We start from the raw sequence: 22132 nt of genomic DNA, 5'->3' as shown, positions 1-22132 counted from the left end.
AGGGACAGAAACTTGTCACTGCCTGGCACTCTGTCCACATCCTGTGCTCTGCGAGTGTCCTGCACATTGCTTCACCTGGGTGCCTATCCCTCTACAGACTCATAGATTAGGCTGCTTTGTTTTTAGACTGAAAACATTTTTGAGGATGGAGACTCTCTGAGGGGTTATATCTCATTTCACTGTTTCTAGAATGTATAAATGAATGCTGTTTGTTAAGTGGATGGATAGATGGATAGATAAACAAATGAATAAATGTTTTGCTTCCAATGCTATAATTTCCGGTTGACTTTGAGGTTCTCTGTGAGCAAATGACCTCTGTGGATTTCAATTCCCATATGCCTCTAATCAGGTAGAATTTTGGATTTCCTATTCCTCTTCTCATCTTTCCTCTAGTCTCTCTACTATAGAGAAGGAACTAAGGGGGAAGGGATATAAAGCTGTCAGAATTTCCAGCCTACTAGTTCTGCTTTGCTCATGGTTTGACTATAGTTAGATTGACAGCTTGTTACTTTCCAAGGAACCAGCTGACTCCTTCTCTAAGAGATCAGGAGGGTTAGGAAAGAATGACTATGCACTCCCCCCAGAATTTTTTTTTAATCCAAAGAGCCACCTGCTAGCTTCTTGGAATGTATGAGAAGGTCAGTGTCCAAGACTCTAGGCGCAAGGATTTACCTGATTTCTGGTGGATGAAGCATTAAATCTTACCTATGGGAGATAGACACAAAATCCAGCCTGTGCACACTGGAAGAGAAAAGGCTAACATCCAAGTTATGCTGGGAACCCTTAAAAGGGACACGCAAGACCTACGTCTGTAACCCTTTGAGTGGGGTGCTTAATGAGTTTGGCTGCTTTCCAGGAATGGATTTTCAGGGGGAAACGGGACAATCCCTCCAATAGTCCCTAAGCCTCAGGACCTGAGATTAATTGCCACTGGGGATTACTCATCCTATCACAGTTAAACGTATTTGATTCAACCACACATCAGCTCCAGAGCAGGTTAACAGCAGCTCAGCAAAACCATCTGCAGCCCAGAATTTCCTCACAAGAAGAAACGACGGGGGATTTGTGGGATGTGGTGGGGGTGTGTGGAATGGTTCATGGCACTTCTAAGTTGAAAGTGAATAAATTAAAGGAAACCCTGCTCTTGTTCTGCCCCCACTCTCCCTAGAAACTCTTCTCCTTCTTTTCACTTTCTCCTCTTTCTTCTCCCTCTCCAAGTAAAGTCAAATCAAAGTCCAGTTCTAGCTTTTTGAAGAATGCATATTTCTCCCCAGAGGCTCAAGAGCGGAGATGGGGGAACTGAGAGGGTTTTGTGGGAGCAGGAGTGTGTGGAATGAACCACAGCTCTGCACGTAGCACGCTAAGTGCTGAGAATGGTTCTGAACCTATTCTTTATTTTCACTCCTCACATATTTTGGGGGGGAGAGTGAGATGGGCTGGAAGCCTGCGGGGAGGAGAGAGGGACGAACAAGGAAAACGGGGAGGAGAGAGTATTTGGCACATTATGCACAACGTGAGCTGGTCCCTTTTCAAATTTCTTTTTGTTTTGATCATTTTTTTAAAAAAAACTTCAATAATTGGAACCTTATCCAGCTCAGCAGCTCCCTCTCTCTTTTCCTGTCCCCAGGTTTTCCTTTAGCTGTTTGAGTCACTCTACCAAGGAAACAGCCATGACCTTGACCTAGGTCAAGAGGGTCCTGCAGTGGTTACTGGAAGAGAAAAGGTATAATTAGCAATATAGTCATATGACTGAGACAAAAAGGAAAATTTCAGTAACTGTGTATGTTCTCTTCCATGATTTGATATACATATGTTTGTACATATACCTATATATGTATATATGGTCTGTCTTTTCTCATTCCCCTCTATTTGATATAAAGGTGTGTTACAGTAGTTAACCCTATCATTTGAAATCAAAGGAACAGTAAACTAGGAAAGCATCGTATATTCCCAGAGATACAGAGACACATGGAGCAATGAAGTCTTTGTTGCATACTTAGTCATGTAAGGGACAATTGTGTCATGGTAGGGCTAACATATTGCTGTTAGTAACTTTCTTGGGAAGTTCTAATCTGGGATAAGAGGGATGGGATTGTGATTGCTTTGAGCTCAGCATTGTTACCACTATTTTCTAAGATCTCCCTTGCAATACAAAAGAGAAACTATAAACAACATTTCTTGGAATCCCCTTTCCTGTGTGGTTCTGGCTGGAGTTTGTCTATAAGAGGTTCTGAGACAAAACATGGAAATGAAAAAAAGGCAAAGACATTCCTCTTTAGAAAGGGTTGTGTTATATGTGTGGGCAGCAGAGGCTACTTTGTGGTTTCTTGAGAACCAGTTGCTTTCCTGTTGCAGCCTGAGATGGTAGCAAATCCCCAGAAACCCTAGGATTTGAGCACTTACCAGCTGGTGGCTTTTCTAACCATTTCTCTCTTATTCTTTTAAAGTCTGTGTAAGACTCTAAGGTCTACATGAAATCCTTTGTTAAATGTTGAACACATGCTGGGCATGATGGTGCACACCTGTAATCCCAGAAGCTCGGGAGGCTGAGGTAGGAGGATAAGCAAAAGTGAGGTGCTAAACAACTCAGTGAGACCCTGTCTCTAAATAAAATACAAAATAGGGCTGGGGATGAGGCTCAATGGTCAAGTGCCCCTGAGTTCAATCCCTAGTACCAAAAAAAAAAAAAAAAAAAAGTTTAACACACATTCAAGGAGTAAGTGGGATGGGAAGGCTTGTCTCTCACACTTCCTTACAGCAGCTCACTTACAACTGACTTGAACTTTTAAATTCTCTGCTCAGCATTGTTGCAGTGAATTCTATCCAAATGCCTATGATTAGTAGGAGAACAAGATAGTGCTCTAGACTGTTTCATGACAGCTACTGTGTGGATCTGGAAACAAGGGAAAAGTCAGCCTGGAGGAAACCCTTGATGTTGAGTTGGCAGGGATTGAGTGGGTGACTGCTATAGTTTGACTATGGTCATTCTCCTGTGTTAGTCAGATTTCTAGCACTGTAATGAAATACCTGAGATAATCAACTTACAAGAGAAAGGTTTGTTTTGGCTCACAGTCTGGAGGTACCTGACTGTGTGACTGGTTGGCCCCATTGCTTGGGCCTATGGCAAGGCAGCACATCACAGTGTGAATACATAGCAGAGCAAAACCATTCACCTCATAGGAGCAAAGAGGAGAAGGAGGAGGCCAGAGTTCCATGATTCTGCTCAAAAACATGCCCCCAGTGATCTCTCTCACTAGGCTTTATCTCTTAAAGGATCTACCATCTTCCAGTTGTGCCACTCTGGTGAATAAGCCTTTAACATGTAGGCTTCTGACATTCAATATCTAATATGATTTGTACCCCAAACTCATGCTAAAATTGAGTGCTCACTGTGAAGTGTAAAGAGGATAAAAACACTCAATCTTACAGTGTTTAGAGGTGGGACTTTTGGGAAGTGATTGGGAATAGTTAATTTTATTAGGGTAAAGCCCCAATGATTGAAGACTGGTGGTTTTTTAAGAAGAAAACAGAACACACACACACACACACACACACACACACACACACTCACTCACTCACTCCCTGTCTCTGGCCATGTGATACCCTATGTCACCAGCCATGTGTTGCCCCGTGTCACCTTGGAATTCTGCCAGCAAGAAGTTCATCACCAGATACAGGCCCCTGACCTTGTATCTCCAGAACTATAAGCAAAAATAAACTTCCTTTATTTATAACTTACCCAGTTGAGGGTATTGTATTATTGGCAACAGAAAATGGACTAATACAGTGATTTGTAAGTACCAGGATTTAGATAGAAGCTGCTCACAGCTTGCCAGTTCTGGGCCCCTGCTATTTCCAAAACATCCCAAACTATTGCGGTGACAAGCCTTACTACACAAGTATTTGTCCTCAGATCTACCCAGTTATGGACATCATTAGGAGTGGGTCACTCTAGGACCTCCCTTTAGCAAAAATGTTTTAATCAGTTTTCTCATTGCTGCAACCGAAAGACCCAACAAGAAGTATTAGAGGAGAAAAATTTTTATTTTGGGGCTCACAGTTTCAGAGATCTAAGTCTATAGATGGCTGATTCATTCTTTGGAGCCTGAGGTGAGGCAGGACATCATGGCAGACGTGTGTGGCAGAATAAAGCAGCTGGGGATGTGGCACCAGGAAGGAGAGGGAGAGGGAGGGACACGCTCTAGCTCATCATGGACACATTATAAACTCCAAGGACACACCTCCAGCTACCCACCTTTCCCCAGCCACATCCTACCTGTCTATACTTACCACACAGTTAATCACTATTAGAGGATTAATCCGCTGATTAGGTTAAGACTCTCATAACACGATCATTTCATCTCTAAAGTTTCTTGCATTTTCTTACACAAGAGCTTTGGTGGGACATCTAATATCTAAGCCATAACAGAAGACCCCATCTCTGCATTGGGTGTCTCAGATTGTCCCATATGGCTGGTCCTGTCTGATGGCTGTAGAGTATTTGTGGTAGGGGTTTCTAGCATGGAGTAAGGATTCTCCAAAGCATGGACCCTGGAGACCAAGTGTTGGCATTTGAATTCTACCCTTGACCCAGTTGGTAACCTTGGGAAAATCTCTTCCCACTTTTGGCCCTTAATTCCTCATCTGTGCTATAGAAATATCAATAATATGTAACTCATGTAAGGTACTTGGAACAGTATCTGGCTCATAGTAGGTGCTATGTGAGAGGCGGCTATGATCATTACTACTCCAAGGAAAGTCAAGTTGGCCCAATGATGGAGCCTCAGTGGAATAGCAAGGAATGATTCCCAGGGCAGCATCTCTAGGCTGCTGTGGTCATTTGATTCCTGTGAAGAGCAAGGAGATCACAAGCAGAAACTGAGAGTGGTTTTCACTGAAATTCCATGAGACCATGGGGCCCTGTGCTGATGTCCTAACAGGACGGGAGGATGGGCAGTCTCCCTCTTGGTAGTGTACACCACCCAGCAGCAGCAGGAGTCAGCAGAAAGGTAACAGTGCCTAGCAAGGAACATGTGTTTGGGAGCTGACTGGGCTTGCTCAGTTACATGCCAGACACCCTTGAGACTGCCTGAAATAGCTGAAGGGGCCTTTGCAAGGGGTGGAAAGTCCCAGATTAGCAGGAGGTGGGAGGGTCTTACGATCCAGGACATATTTTCATCAGATCTCAGTCCCTTGGGTGGAAAAAGACTAAGGGCTCTCATGACAGATAGAGTCCCACCCTTGCCACTTACTGAAAATACTTGGAGATCTTATTCATCTTATTCATTTTTGGATACATAGGTTCAGCATGTGGATGAATGAATTTAATATCCTAGAACCTCAGCTTCCACAACTGTAAGATGAAAGGCACTTAAGTTTCCTAATGAATATTTGGCTCATTTATTTTTATAGCAAATTTAATTAAAATATTTAATTTCTTGTTTAAGATAGAAACTCAGTACATTTGTTGACTCCACTTGATGAATGGTGCTTTAGTGAAGTCAACAGAGTCCATTCTACATTTCTTAGACTACATCCTTTAAGGAAGAGATCCTGTCTCTTAACAAATATACTTCAATTTCAAGAGTTATTTTTGATTCACTGCTTTTTGTCAAAGAACAAAATATTAGCTAGGTATTGGTGAGTGGTATTGAACTTTAGGAGAGTTAGAGATCACAGATAGGTCACTAAATAATTGAAACAGATAATCATCTGACACAGAAAAGCTATACTATAGGAAAAATGTTGAATCGAACCTAAGAATTTATAACGTGTTAACACCACACATTCCTATTAAGTCTTTTGTTTATATGCACATTTAAAGTGCTTTCTGACCAATTCCGTTCAGGCAAAGTTGAAATAATGTGGTCTTTGTGTTATGTCCTGCATGGCTGAACCCTATAAACCAGTGAGGGGTCATGGGTGATTAAGAAAGACACACACACACACACACACACACACATAGAAAAGTGGGATCAGGTGGGACACTGATCTCTGATAGAAAAACAGTGACCCAGAGCTGGTTCCACATGTTTGTTATATATGGTCTCACAACCAGGAAGTTAAAGACTATAGAAGGATCGTTCTTTGTGCACTAGAAAGTTATAGGATGAGAAACATTTTTGTAGCTATTCCACCATTGCAATGCTAGGAGCTTCCTGTGGCACCCAGGAAGCCAAATGTCCAAAGTTTCTATTAAGCAGGCAGGCTTGGAGGTCATAGCACTGGTAAAACATTGTGGTTATCTGGCTGTGCTCAGAATCCTCTGTCCCTGGGAGCTGGTGTCTGAGATCAAGGCCCAAACTGATACAGCTTCTGTGCTTTACACAGAGCCTTCATGGGCAGGGTGTCACCACATCAACTGGGCAATCTTGACCTGTACTTTTTGCATAGGAAGTTCCCAGCATTTGCAGGTGCACCACAACCACAAGAAAATCACTAACTTGGATCTAGATCACTGCACTCTATTTTAGTTGTTTTTGTGTCCATAGCTGGTCCTCAAGAAATAACTGAATGTATCAGTCAACTTTCTGTTACTGTGACAAAGTACTTGAGATAATAAACTTATAAGGAGACAAGATTTATTTTGACTACAAGTTTCAGAAGTTTCAATCCATGGTCGGTTTGCCTTTTGCTCTTGAGCCTGTAGGTGAGGCAACATACATTGGAAGAAGCAAGTAGCAGAGGAAGTTGCTCACCTCACAGAAGCTAGGAAATAATAAGATGAAAGAGGAGGGGCCAGAGTCCTAATATCTCCTTTAAGGGTATGCCCCCCCAAAACTTAACTTCTTTTCATCATGCCCCATCTCCTAAAGATTCCACCATCTCCCAGTAGCAAGACAGTAAATTGGTGACCAAATTTTAACACATGAGCCAGTGGTGGATCCTTATCCAAACTATAGCACTGGGTAACTGGGTAATCAATTGAAAGTTCTTGTTTCATGCTAGGTCCTCCTTTTTTTTTCCTTCTTCTTCTATTTTTGGTACTGGGGACTGAACCCAGGGGCACTTTACCACTGAACTATGTCCTTACTCCAATTTTAGTTTTTATTTTGAGACAAGGTCTCACTCAATCATCAAATCTGGCCTTGAACTTGGGATCCTCCTGCCTCAGCCTCCCAAGATGCTGGGATTACAAGTGTGGGCCACCCGTGCTCTGATTTGTCCTCATTCTTTATCTTCACTTTTCCCAGTCAGTCCTCCATGCGATGTCACTGGAAGCCAGGTAATTAAACTTACTAAACCTGGCTTTAACTTTACATCCATCATTTAATCAACAATTTCTAGTTTGCAGGTGGTCCATTACCATACAGCAAAATGATGGATTTGCTGTTGCTGTTTTCTTCAAAATCAGAATAATATTTGGTTAGCTTCTTGGAGTTACAATTTTATTTTGGATGGCTGAGACTGCTCAATACTTACATGTCAGGTGAGAATGAGTATTCTGAATTTAATTTTTTAAAGGGGAATGAAGGAAGTATCACATGTATTGCTAATGCCAATATTCCTTAATATGACTTGATTATGTATTGCCATTCAACTCAGTGAATCAAAGCACTTATTTTTACATCTTTTTTATAAGGCATGCAGAATATTTGAGCATGAAATCACTGCTTGGAAAGTTTCTTCAATGCTGACATGCTTCAATTCTGTTTTAAGATCAGAGAGAACTTCCTGCCCTGCAGAAAATATAATTTATTGATGATGGATAAATTTTCTTTAAGAACAAGTTAGAGCTTCTTAATATGAGCAGCATTAAGCCTGTCAACTGAATAGCTCAAATAACAAAATCTATCAAAATGTCAATCACTCCAACCAGTCACAAGCTTTTAACAACTTTAATTGATATAATTGGTATGCAATATGTCTTACAACAAATGTAGATACAATGACATCAAATATCAAAGAAGTTGCACATCTTTCCATCTTTCAATTATGTGGGTTAACTTACCCCAAGAAAGAAATCTGGCAATGTACTCTTGGTTAGCACTAATACCCATACCAACTAGCACTTTCAAGATCAAAGTTGAAATGGTACATTCATTTGCCCTCCCCTCCAAGGGAAAAAATAAAAGGGCAAAGGCAAAGAAGGTGAATCAACGTGCAAATTAGCATCTGGCCCAGTTGCAAAATTCATTTCCCAGATGCGAGGGATTGAACCATGCACCTTTGCAAGCAAGATGAAGAGCAAACAGATTACATCAAACCACAATTGACCCCCACAAAGAATCCAGAAGACCTTGGGATAGTGAAGGACAGAGGTCTACTGCTGCTAGAGCTCAGGTATACATTCTGTGTTACCCCAACCTCATGGATTTTGACTCAAGAATCTGTGAGACCTATGTCCTGGGTTGTGCCTTCTTTTAGAGATGGAAACCATCATTTTTGATCCCAGGCACAGTTAACCCTGCTGTCGTTCAGCTGCACTGGGGCAGCAGAGCTATAATCACTGTCTGATGTGGCTATGACATAATTGCAGTTTTACAGATTAAGTAAAACAACACATCAGTGTAACAGCAAACAGGAAACTGAGATCACTTATATATCTATGTAATACTTAAAATGTCTATAAATATTTTTTCTCCAGAAACTGAAAACACTGTAGACATGATTTCATTGATCCTCACAACACATCTGTGAGGTAGCATGGGGTGAGGTCAATATGAAAGCATCAACCCCATTTCAGAAACGAAGACGCAGACGTGCAGGGAGGGCAGGAGACTTCATCAGGGCTACAGGAAAAAAAGACCAAGTTGAATCACACTCTTTGATCATTTGCAATCCATCAAAGAGAGGCTGCTTGTCTCCCTCCTGCTCTGACATTCTCTTTAAAGCATTAGGACCAGTCCTACCTACAGATGGGATGTGGTTGTATAAGATCTACTGGGGCCATTTCCTTTGAGTGGACCTGAACAGACTCTCCCTGAGGTGAAGGACATTAGTTATTGGCATATATTTCAGATATGTTATGTGTGTGTTTTCAACAACATTTTTAGAATAAACTTGCTAAAATATTTTGGCCAATTCAAAAGCAGAAAGATATACATTTGGCAAAATAAGTTTCTACCCTTAGGCATTTCACACTGAGTGTTCTGGATTAAAAGGGAAGTTGTCACCTTGCTGAATTCATCTGCTTTAGGCCCTGTCTTTGCTAGAAGCATTTGGAAGTAATCAGTTAATTGTGCAGGTGCTCTTCTTGCATGACAGCAGCTTTCAGTGTGGAAAAATGCTTGTTGCTTCAGTGACTTATAATAGGCCAGGGTACCAGGGAAGAGGCTGGTGCCTCTGACCCAGTGCGTATGATAAAAACAAGGTCCAGAAGTGTACTTCTCCAAAGGTGTTTCATGGACATTGTGTCAAAATGTTTTTGGTTGATGGGGGAAAAATAATATGGAATATCTGGTTTTTATGGGCTTGTTCTTTGCCAAACTGAAAGCCCTGTCATGGGATTGGAAGTGGGAAGAGGGACAATTATTCAAGCTGAATACAGTCAGAGGGGAGGCTATTGCTCTTGGTCATTCTTTGCCATTTTTCTGAGAAGGTCCATGTCTTTTTGTTTTTTTATGTTTAATGTTCAGAGAACTTTAATTCCTGGAAGCTTAATACTCATTGCTGACTCTGGTCATAGAAGACCTCTAGGGTTGCCCCTTTGGCACCTAAAGAGTTCAGGAACAGATTTTTTTTTTTTTTCAGAGAGTAGGTTATGGGAAGTGGCACTGCTCTTGGTCTCTGACACCTGAGGGGGTCAGAAAAGCACAGCAATAGTGGTTTTCCTAAAAAGAGCCATGGTGTCAAGGTCCATATTGAGAAATCTAAATCAATGCTGGTTTGAGTTTTCTATGATGTTATGGGATGACACATTTTGAAATGTATGTTTTCTGCTACATGAAATTAGGACAGAAGATTCCAATTGCTAATATCAGATGTTAGAGGAGGGCATAGGCAGAGCCCTGAAATAATACTCTCCAGAAACACACACACACACACACACACACACAAATAAAAAGGTAACCATCATGCTAAGAAATTATCAGCCAACAGACACAATACTTTGAGGATAAAAATGATACATTGCTTCATTTTGTTGAAAATAAAAGAGTATTACTAATCTGTGAGTGTCTCCTTCTGCCACAGGGGTGATTTTAATACATCAGGGCTTTCCAATCACAACACTACTGATGTTTTGGGTCAGATCATTCTTTGTTGTAAAGGGTTGTCTCTGGCTTCTACCCACTGGTGGTACTCCGAAATCATGGCAATAAAAAATGTCACCAGACATTTTCAAATGTCCCTAGGGTGGGGAGGCAAAGTCACCTGCTGGTTAAGAATGACTGAAATAAATGGGTACCTTCAAAGATGAACAATGGTTTCCCAAAATTTGTTGAGCAGGATTTTAAGACTAGATAACCAATAGGTGGGTGTTCATATTAAAGAGAAGAAGAACTAAGGTAAGTAAATGGGACAATAAATGAATTTGCGGTGCCTGTTTCCTATGGTAATGCTTCATAATGCAACTGTGGAGAGAACAGTGCCTCTTTTTAAATTTTTTTTTTTTTTTAAAGTTTGCAGTCATTATGCAAAAGACAGTAAGGCAGTGAACCAGTTGCTGTATGGGCACGAGGCAAGGACCATATGGGTTCCTCCAAGCCTTAGTGGATATTTCTGACAATTATGCAGACTTGATTCCCACTTGTTCCAGGGAAGTCCTCAATGATGCTGGCTCCCCGCACCTGCACATGCCTCTCCTTTCTCTTCTTTAACTAGGCTCATCTCATAGCCTTCTCTTTTGGAAGACATCTTGTCTGAGAGCTTGTGAGCTGGGATCCCAGGTGCATTTGAGCCACCTGGAAGAGAACAAGTAGAGGGCATGCTGACATCCAACAGCAGCCTGCTACTTTGCCTCTAGACCCTCCGACCTCCTCTGGGGAACTTCCCATTTTCATTGTTCATTAATTAGGCAGCTAAGAATCAGCTAGCCAGCTTGTAGAAACAACCAGAAAAAAGAGAGATGAAAAAGGAATCTGAGAAACCCCTGCTTCCTCACATTAGGGTGAAATCCTCCTAGGACTTCTTTCTTTTTTCCACATTGATACATAATGTAGAGAAAGTAAAGAAATAACCCAAACAAAAAGTTCCCCCAAACATAACCCCAACAAAACAGCTCACTCCCTCTTCCTTCATCCTTCTTGAAGTAGGTCCTCAGTGGTGTTGAAGCCTCCCCCATGGTGGTCTACCCTGGCCAGTGCAAGTCTGGCCCGTTTTGGTGGCAAACTGGCCTCCACTCACCTTTAAATCATGGTTCTTTTGTACCAAAAAAAAAAAAGGGGAAGTTGTAGCAGCCAGAGGAGAGGGATAAAAACAAAACAACCATACCAACAAAACAGGGCTTAAGATTGTCGTTCAGTGTGCATCAGGTACTTGTTATGAATTCTACTGGATAAGCACTTATAAATAAAGAACAGTTAGTCCTCAGCCCAGGCCACAGTCCTTTGTTAGGAGTCGTCGTAGAGAGGGTTGTTGTAGTTTCCCCAGGACCCGTAGTCATGGTCATCCAAAAGCCTTCCATAGGAGGAATGCCTGGTGAGAAAGAAGACAAGGGTTATGGTCACTTGGAGAAGTCACCCACCTAAGGACAGCCTAATATCGTGCCACCTGAACCTGGGAGGCCTATAGGCCAGCTACAGGTAGAGACATGATGTTCCCACTAAGACAGCACCTTGGCAATGAACCAATCCACTACCTAAGACTGGGAAGGCCCCCATTTATCAACACCCTGTGAGTTACGACCGGTTCACCTGGGAGCCTAATTAGCACTTTCTATTGAGATCAACTGGGTCCTTGTCTTTCTCCTCTACCTCCAATACAGGAGGAGGAGGAGGAAACGCCATTTCCATAGCTATTTCATATGAAGCGATGGGAGAGGGAAGCTTGCATCCGGCCTTCTGATTTAGTCCTTGCAGTTAATTTTCCCTGAAATAATATTGACTCCCATTGTTGTCATCACCCCTCCTGACATCTCTATTGTGTCATCACAAAGTGCTTCCATGTTCAGGTTTTACTTGATCTTCAAAATAAAGCCAAAGGGAAAGGAACAGTTTATCCTTATTCCTCTGATGAGGCGTATGGGGTTCAGTGATGTTAAATGATGTGCTCATAATCATTTGACTGAGCTGTGAGTCAAACTCCTGCCTCCTGGATCTAAGTCCAGTGCTCAGAGCTCAGGTCCCCAGGGTATGATGAGCACTTGAGTTCTATGGCAATGAGGGTTAAACAGGCTTTGATGGGTCATTCTGGAAAGCCATCACACAATTATTATTTCTATAAGAAACCAAGTCATATGCCATCACTCTTCTATACAAAAGCCTTTGAATGGCTCCTCATTTCACACAGAATAAAGGCCAGAGTTATTACAATGGTTTGAAAAGCCCTAAAGGATCTGACCCTTGATGGGATCTTTAGCCAGACACTATGGTGCACAACTGTAATCCCAGCACCTTGGGAGGCTGAGGCAGGAGGATCGAAAGTTCAAAGCCAGCCTCAGCAAAAGTGAAGCATTAAGCAACTAACTCAGTGAGATCCTGTCTCTAAATAAAATACAAAATAGGGCTGGGGGGCGAATCAGTGGTGGAGTGCCCTGGGTTTTATCCCCAGCAAACAGCACCCCCCCCCCCACATACAAAAAGAGGTCTTCAATACTAGTTCAGCTCCAACCACAATGGCCTCCTCTTCATTCCCATGCCCAGGAGAGCCTTGTGTCAGGGCATCATGTACGGTTCCCTAGCTTGTTCTCTAACATACTAATTATTTGGTTTGCCGTTGCCCCTTTTTTTCTCACTAGACTATGAGCTCCACAGAGTTCTGTTTATTCTTTGCTCTGTCTCAAGCACCACAAAGAATACCTGGCATATAGTAAATCATCAGTAAATACTGGTAGAAGAAGCAGTGTTTGGAAAAAATACATCCTCAGTTCCCCAAAAAGCTAATTTGTCCAAAGATGGGAGCTTCCTGATGATGAGGGATATGGTCATTTTAAGACTAAAATTAATAATAGGATTGGAAGCACACCACAAAATGAGCATCTGGTGCCTCAGAGGTTCATGCTAGCAGGTGAATTATTGTATCTTGTCACTGGAAACCACATATCCTAGTGTGCAGAAAAGCATGCTAACTCCTCCTAATCTTTCTCTTAGTTAGATATGAAAATTAAACAACTAACATTTGCCAATAAATGGTTGGAGTTGGAGAATATTATGCTAAGCAAAATAAGCCAATCCCACAAAACCAAGGGCTGAATGTTTTCTCTAATATGCAGATGCTAATTCACAATAAGGCGAGGGGCACTAGAGAAGAATAGCATTATTTTAGACTAGATAGAGGGAAGTGATGGGAAAGAGGGATGTGGGGATAGGAAAGACAGCAGAATGAAATATACTGTATGTATATATGTGACTGCATGACCAATATGATTCTGCAACATGTACACTCAGAAAAATGAGAAATTACATCCCATCTATGTATGATATATAAAAGTGCATAAATGCATTCTACTGTCATGTAAAACTAATTAAAACAAATAAAAATATTAAAATACAATCTGAGACACACAAAAATATTTGCTCTACTTATATCTATTGCTAAAATAATTGCTTTTGCTTTTCTGAGGTTCATTTTCATTGGCCAGGGATTTGCAGAGATGACTTTCTGCAAAGGATCAGGCCCTTGTTGTGCTCATTTCAAACTCTTTGCCTTCAAAATTCTGATTTATGCTCAATCTATATATCTGGAAACCTGGAGACGTTCCACAATAGACTCTGCCCAGCACAACTGAGTTGCTGATACTGACCAAGCCAACTCCAAGTACACTATTCATATGCTGCTAGATATAAACAGTTAAATATCATAAAATTATAAAATAGCCTTTGCATCAAGAGCAAAATAATAAGTGTTTAGATACAAGAAAAGGACTTAAGGACCTACACTCAAATTCTTTGGATGTGGGAAGGCAGAGGCACCACAAACAGCAACCCAGACACTTGATCTATAGGAATAGGAGAAGTAGTTTTGATAAATGAAGGTCAGTGGATTATCTATGGCTGGCACTCCCCCAGATTGAAACCTCCAGCTCCAAACAGTCCTTTAACAGGATAGTTGAGAAATGGAAGCTGTAGCATTATAACATTGGAGCCCAGCCCAAATTTTCTGCATGACAAACCTGGCAAACATTTATCTGATAAAATGCTCTTTTATTGATGAGGCACTACAGCTTCACCTTTATAAGGGAACTTAATTTATCACAGAATTTTTATTTCTATCACATCAATTTACTCCCATAAAATATCAGTTCAGTCATAGATATATGTCTTGAATGTGTTTTTAAATCCCTTTTCCTTCATCTATAAAATGGAGAATTTAAAAAATCGCATTAGGGTTATTGGGAGAATTAAATGAGGTAATGCATATTAAAAGGATTGGCACACAGTAAATACACAGAAAGTACTGGCCAATACTGCTTCTTAATTTTTATTATAAGGAAACTTGTACAAGTACATGTTAAATCTGAAAACAGTAAGACGAGAACTCTGAATGAAAAGTGACTCTCCTTCCCACCAGGAATGCCTAAAACTATACCCCAGGCATTGTTATAAAATCAGCTTCTTATATTATTGTTATTTGAATTTTACAAATTATTATTATACCAAAGTGAGATCAGAGGATTAAATACCTTCTGGCTATCAGGTTTTGTTTTCTATGGTTATTTTAGGCAAGATTATTTGGTCAATACTGTACCTGAGTCTGTTGTATTGTCATAATAGTAATCTACTATGCAAACACTAGTAAAATAAAAAGACTGATCTTTGCTTTTATTTTTCTTTTCCTTCCCACTTGAATGAAAAGTGAGCTGAGAAAATGCTGACAAACGAGGAAAAATTTGCAAGAGATATAGATAAACCAAAATAGGGAGTTGCTGAGATTGTAGGGCTTGTTTTAATACATTCAGGAGCTTAATCAAGAAGAATTGGGTGTGTTGGGAATCAAGCCAGGTTTGGATAAATCCAATACTACTGTAGAAACAGGAAGACTTTTATGCATATGTGATGAGGGGAAAATAAATAGAAAGTGAACTTCTCTCTCTAGGTCAGAACTTCTTAAAACATGGCACATTTTGGATGAAAATGAGAAGGTTTTCAGATTGGCATTTGGAGAGTCTAAGAAGTTAGAACAACACAACAAACAAACTAAAACCCCTCCCACTCCCAATTTTAAGAAAGTGGAACACAAGAAATTTAGATTTTGTCGGTGTTATTTAATGGTATAACTGCTACTGAAACCAAGGTTTCCTGACTCTATAAGGCAGCATTACTTCATCCAATTTTAATCTGAACAACAAGCTGTAGAAATGATGTCATTGTCAGGTCAGGGCAATCTTGTCTACTTGTTTTCTTAATAGTGACTGGCACCCCCTCCAACACAGCTAGGTTTTCTGACACTGTGTCTTGCTCTTCTTGGATGGAAAAGTCTTGGGGGGAGAGTATGTATTGCTTTTCTTTTATCTGAACACCTAATATTTTGCTCTTGGTGCAATGGCTATTTTATAATTTTTATGTTATGTAAATTTTTATGATAACAAAATTATAAAATACAAATAATGTATTTGGAATTGGCTTTGTCAGTATCAGTGGCAATTTATATGTCTGTAGCAACTCCTTGTACAATATAACTAGAGTGGAGTGAAAAAAATCCATTAAAGAATGGCAAAGGTCAAAGCCACCATTATGACTTTAAGGTTAGAAAGGGGAAAAAGAATTAGGGTTAAATTCCCATGTGATGGTGTTATTTTAAAGCACTCAGCACAGTGTCCACGGTCCCCATCAATGGCACTGCACTTCTCAGTTTGTGATTCTACTCTATTAGCTAAAAGCAGAACCTGAGAGGGCAAAATAAGAATGGTTCCTTTTCCACCCTTCCCTCTGTTCTCCCCTTCTCTATTAGCTTTTGTCTAATGAACAGCAACACTCCCACTCCTAGCCCTAATTGGTGACACTTTGCTGGTGACAACTGGTAAATGTGGTAACATCTGTTTGAGGCCTCCTATGTTAAGATAATGATAACATTAATACTTAGTTGTCCTTAAAAATGAGAGAGATGTTTCACCTGTGTTGAAACAATGTAGTTTAGAAAACATCTCCTTTCCTAGGGTTAACCTCAGTTCTCTGAGTCTCTACCTCAGATGGCTACCCCCACTCCCCCCACCCCACCTTGGAAGTCCTCTCCTTTTTCATCAAGCAAGTCTTGCCTTTCAGTCATGAGTGCTTGTCATGGCCTAAGAAGGAGGGATGCAAAGATGATTAAGACATGGCTTAGTGCTGGGAAAACACAGCTGAACTTGCAACTCATTAGCCATTAGTAATTAGCCTTAGACTCTTATCATCCATTAGCAAAGCTGTTTGGTGCAGCTGTCCCTGTCTCCTCTTTGTTTTCATTGGTGGCTCTCTCTTCCTGATTGTCATTTCCCTGCCTGGCTCCTTTCATGTAACTGTTCACTGAAAACTTACCATCTAAGAAGGAAGCTCTATTCTGAGACTTTGAAGATGCCTGAGTCAACTAAAGAGACCCAAATCCCCATCCTCAGGAAGCTTAGATCCCAGCTGGGGGGAGACACAAAATATAAGTGACCAATATGAATAATATGGTGGGTGGTAATAAAGGTTGTGGAAAAGAATTAAAGCAAGGAAGAGGGCTGAGATATTCCAAATGGGAGGGAGGGATTGTAATTTTGAATATGGTGACCAGGGAAGGTGTCACGAAGATGTTATTTGAGTGGACATAGAGGAGATGGAGGGATGAGCCACATGGATATCTGAGATACATCCTATAGACAGAGGGAGCAGCAGGAGCAAAGGCCTGTGCCTGGGGCAGACAACACATCTGTGTCACAACTCAGGATCCTATTGATTTCATTTCCAAAATCACAATGATAGACACATATCCAAACATTATTTTTAAAATCCTCTTGCCATAGTATGGGGTTTTTTTTTAAGCTATTACATTTACACTGATGTTTAAATAATCAAATTTACTCTGAAGAGTAAAATTGTTTACTTAAAAAAAAAATTATCAGCCAGATTCCATACTATGGGCAGACAGTTATCACAGAGGGGTCTGCACACTGGCCCATCTACCTATCTGTAAACAACTCCAGAGTCACGTGGTGACCCCTGAAAGTGTGTGGTTTAATAGATGCCCATGGTTTCCCCTTCCCCAAACCTGTTTCTTCATGATTTGAAATAAATATTCACCCCCATACTTCCCTACCCAGAATCATTCTCTCACCCAATAAGTGTTTAAAGGAACTATGAAATGTCAGGTAGTTCTAGGGATTTGTACTGATCTAGTGGAGGGCACTGGCAGAGAATGCATGGGTTCAGGAACAGGGAAGTAGGTGGAACCAAGGAGGCCTGTGCAGCAAGGAGCTCCTTGTGGAGAGGTGTGAGGAGGCTCCCAGAAGAGGTTTCCAGACAACTTGGAATCAGGCAGATCAAAAGGGGTGAATCAAATACCTCTGACAGATGGGACAGCATGTCTGTAGTTACAGAGGCATGAAACAACAGGGCAGTTTTCTGGGAAACTCAATAGTAGAGTGGCCGTTAAGAGTGTTAGGAGATGAGGATGAAGCAGGGGAATCCAGAGCGTGCAGCATCGCCACCCCCTGTGTGCTGGTTAGACATGCAGATGCATGGGCCTTGCCTGAATCTACTAAATTGGAGTCTAGGGAGAGAAGACCCAGGAAATTGTGTTGTCTCATAAGGTCTCCCCCCAATTCTCAGGTACAAAAAACCTTGAGAGCTGTTGAATTTGAAAATTAAACTACATCTACAGAACTCCAAAAGCTGACCTGAGAAAAGCCTGTGAATAACACGTTCTAGAAGATCTTAGTTTTTGTGGCTGGCTGGGCCTACTTTCTAAACACAGCAACAATCAGAAGGAATCAGTTGTATGAAATGTAATCACTATAAGGCATAAAGCAAAACAGGTGACTTTTCACAAAAACGCCTTAAAGGCCAGGCCCTGTTGTGTCTATAAATCAAGATCACATTTATTTTTGTGAAGGGAACAGCTGTGCTGTCTGTCTGGGTTACCGGCATACCTAATTATAGCAGGGTCCACTTCTCTGGCCACGGCAGACTCAATCTGTTGCACAGGGAGATTATCTCGTGGACAAACACTTTTGAACCAACTTCAACAAAATGGACTTACCTCATTCTTTAATCATGGCTAATTAAAGACACCCTTCTGGAACACATAGGCAGGAACTTTGCTTTCTTTTAAAGTTGCAAACAAGCCCTAGAATAAACACTTCCCAGAGAACGTTTCTATTTGTGAACATATAACATGAATGCAACTGCGCAGGCATTTCAGAACCTCCCCACTGCCAAAGTGGAACATGGAAGCCCGCCACAAAAACCGGGCTGCTGTGCCATCTTCCTCCTCCTCCTATTTGAATCCCTGATACCTACTGAATGCAAATGACAAGGATGGGGTTGTTCTTCGAAACCCATGGGCCACAACTAGCAGCCTCTGTCTCATAGAGCACCTGTGTGCCAAGCGGTTCTGACAGCAGTTGCTATGCTAAAACGTCAGACAGCCTTTCCGCCACTCACATCACACCAGGCACTAAACAATTCTGAGTTATATATTGTCATTGTGCTAGTGCCATTTTTACAGACGAAGAAACTGGGCACAGAGTGATTAAGACCCCAGGGTTCATGCTATGGTCTTTCCATGTTCTCTACATCCATTTCTTCCTTTCACCTCGAAACAACTTTGAAAGACATGTACTATTAGCTCTATTTTTGAACTTCGTAAAAATCGAGGATGGGGGGGATGATAATTTGCCCCAGGCTACCTAAGGAATCAGTAGGAAGGTCAGTGCAGCACTGAACTTGACTTCAAAGCTCACTTTCCTTCGTCTACACCATACTGCTATTGGCTAAAAGAGGGATCACTGGCACAGGAGGGCTCTGGTAGGTTTAGGGCAGTTCAATTTTATAAACCATATCCTAAAGTGGCTCAGGCTAAAAAAAGAGACAGTTCTCCTGGCAGGGGACACTGGAACAAAACTAGAGGTCAAAGGTCCCTGGAGAACAGGAGTGTGAAAACCATGGTTAATGAGTCTACCAAAGCCTTTGAAAGAAATGAGATGGGGAGAAAGGTAAACGGACTGAGCCACGGTTGGCAGGCCGTGCAAGGAGCATGGTGTTCTGGTGGTGAGGCCACCTTTTCCAGTGGCCTCTCCCCTTGCATTTTCAGTGACATTGGCTGGGTCAGGGCCATAGCCCATGGTTGTAGCCAGAAGCTAATGTGTTCCCTTATGAGCTGTGATCTCAGTCACTGGTTGCTCCGGCCAACTGAGCTAAAAGACCATAGATAATAGAAGCCTTGTCATGTTATTTTCCTCAGAATTCTGGGAGGATAGAAAAAGAATAGACTTTCAGCCAAGGTAAAGCCTAACCTTGTGCCCACACAAACACACACACACACACACACACACACACACACACACACACACACACACACCACATACAGCACATATGCATCAATGAAGCCAACTATATTTTTGATGAATGCTTAGTGGGGTTTTCCAAGAATCTGACCAAATAACACTTGAAAGGGGTTTAGCATAGCCTTAAGATTCATGAGAACTATTAATCTCCCCATGCTATCATTTTGCCAAATTAATTAACAGAGGCACAGAAAAGGGGTTTCCTTAGGGGGTTTCCAAACCAGGGGTGTGATTATCCATCCTTAAGTTTATAGTGACACACTTAAAAGTAGCACAATAGATAAACAGCAACCTTATATTTAAACCATGTGGACCTTTCTATTTTTAGGAGAGAGAACCTACATGGGGGAAAGAAACAATGATTAATTCAATTTAATAATTCATTGAGGGGCTGGGGTTGTGGCTAGCATGTGTGAGGCACTGGGTTCAATTCTCAGCACCACATAAAAATAAATAAATAAAAAGGAATGTGTCCATCTACAACTGAATATATATATTCACACATATGTACACACACATATATATTTTTTTTTCATTGAATTTATCTGGTGTTAGAGCCTTGGGGAAAGATAGTTTAAAATAACATTTTATGTAATTTTAATCAGCCATCATTAGAATAGGTTTGTAATGGCCTGCTAATAACATTTCCTAAGTGCAGTAAGTTTTATGATGGCAGGACTGTGTCTCATCAGTCAAGTGGTCAGTGTTTAAAGAAATGCCCAGCCCATGACTGATGCTCAACATCCACGCGCGCGCGCGTGTGTGTATGTGTCTGTCTGTCTGTCTATCTATCTATCTATGCTTATGGTTCCTCCCAGTTTACGGTTATGATATTGATGGTGATGATGATGTTGGTGGCAGTGCTATGTACTTGGGAAACAATATCCATTATTCTCTCAATAATGCTACCAGGTAGTAACCTTATTTCACAGGAGAGAGAAATCAGGATTAGTGACTACTGTAACATGGTCAGGTCACACTGCTAGAAAGTGGTAGAGCTGGGATTCAAACTAAAATCTCCCTGCTTCTGGAGTCTGAATCTTTATCACTGTTCCAGACTGCCTGCCTATAGCCAGTGTTGGATTGCTATGGAAAATTTGAATTCTTGCCTCAAGTCAAGAGAACACATTTTTGTAGGGGAAAAGAAACTATAAACCAGCCAACAAATAAATGAAAAAGAAAACATAATAGTGGACATTGATAACAGCCAGAATGAAAGTAATAAAGATATCATGAGAATAAATAGCAGCCAGGTGTGGTGGTGCTTGCCTGTAATCCCAGTGGCTCAAGAGGCTGAGACAGGAGAACCACAAGTTCAAAGCCAGCCTCAGCAATGTCAAGGCACTAAGCAACTCAGTGAGACCCTGTCTCTACATAAAACACAAAATAGGGCTGGGGATGTGGCTCAGTGGTTGAATGCCCCTGAGTTCAATCCCTGGTATCATTGTCCGCCCCCCCCCCCCCCGACAAAAAAAAGAATAAATAACACAGGCATCAAACTGGAAAGAAGTCTGTCAGCGATTCAAGTCGACATTTGCCATGTGAGAAAGAGCTAGAAGCAAAGCAGTTCAGGGTGGGGGCTAGGGAAAGCTAAGGGCCTGGGAAGGCAAGAACTCGGTGAGTCCTAAGAATTGGAAGGGAGCCAGTCTGCAGAGCTCAGTGGTCTGGAAGGTGTGCTGAGCCAGAACAGGTAGGCAGGGGAAGGTCTGTGAATAACCTCTAGGGCTACTGTGAGAGTTGAAATTCAATTCTGAATGCAGAAGGGAGCCAGCCGCTGGGGGATTTTAAGGGAAGGAGTGATGGGTTACAGCAGCTTCCATAAAGATGGTACCTGCGGCTGGGAGGGGAATGTGTTGGAGGTCACTAAGTGGCTGTGTTCACCATGGCAAAACATGTCCTTCTGTCCCTTGTTACAGGCACTGAACAGACTGGCAAATAAGACTGCCACTTGCCATCTGGTGTTTTACAGCTGGAAGGACACTCAGAGAGTGTGAATAATGTGGGTTTGAGACTTTTGGATTTCACAGAGCAATAGAAAAAATGGTGGATTCACAGTACAGCAGCTTTCAGTTAGAGATGGAAAGTAAAATCTCAGCTGTCATTGAGGATCATCTTCATTTTGTGGAAGAAAATACTTTTTAGAACTAAAAATGTAAGGACATAATCTTAGAGAAACAAAAAAGCCCAGTTTTGGGGGTGTGTACCAGGGATTGAACTCAAGGGCACTTGACCGCTGAGCCACATCCCCAGCCCTATTTTATATTTTATTTAGAGACAAGGTCTCACTGAGTTACTTAGTACCTTACTTTTGCTAAAGCTGGCTTTGAACTCATGATCCTTCTGCCTCAGCCTCCCGAGCTGCTGGGATTACCAGTGTGCGATGGAAAATTCTACACTTTCATTTTCCACATTTTGCTCTAAAACCAGTGAATACCTCATTAACAGATCAGGTACAAATCCACAGATGAGTGTGCAGAGCATCATATTTAGGAACCTGATCCTACTCCCCGAGCATGTGGCTCCCCTAGGGTGGTGACAAGGTTGAAAGGCCGAGACTGCAGGTTCATCTCA

At 41.5% G+C, this 22132-nt stretch overlaps 1 protein-coding gene across 1 annotated transcript in view; it reads right to left on the bottom strand.

Annotated features, from left to right (window-relative positions):
• Positions 1–7824: 7824 nt before the first annotated feature.
• Positions 7825–22132, bottom strand: part of Parm1 (prostate androgen-regulated mucin-like protein 1) — a 101860-nt gene continuing 87552 nt past the window's right edge. The window contains exon 4 of the mRNA XM_076864469.2: positions 7825–11577. Coding sequence (XP_076720584.2) covers positions 11493–11577 — 85 coding nt within the window. The 3' untranslated portion in view covers positions 7825–11492. The remainder of the gene's footprint in view (positions 11578–22132) is intronic.

The sequence above is a fragment of the Callospermophilus lateralis genome, chromosome 8 (genome assembly GCF_048772815.1).
Source record: "Callospermophilus lateralis isolate mCalLat2 chromosome 8, mCalLat2.hap1, whole genome shotgun sequence".
NCBI lineage: Eukaryota > Metazoa > Chordata > Mammalia > Rodentia > Sciuridae > Callospermophilus > Callospermophilus lateralis.
This window is presented reverse-complemented; position numbering and strand designations above follow the sequence as displayed.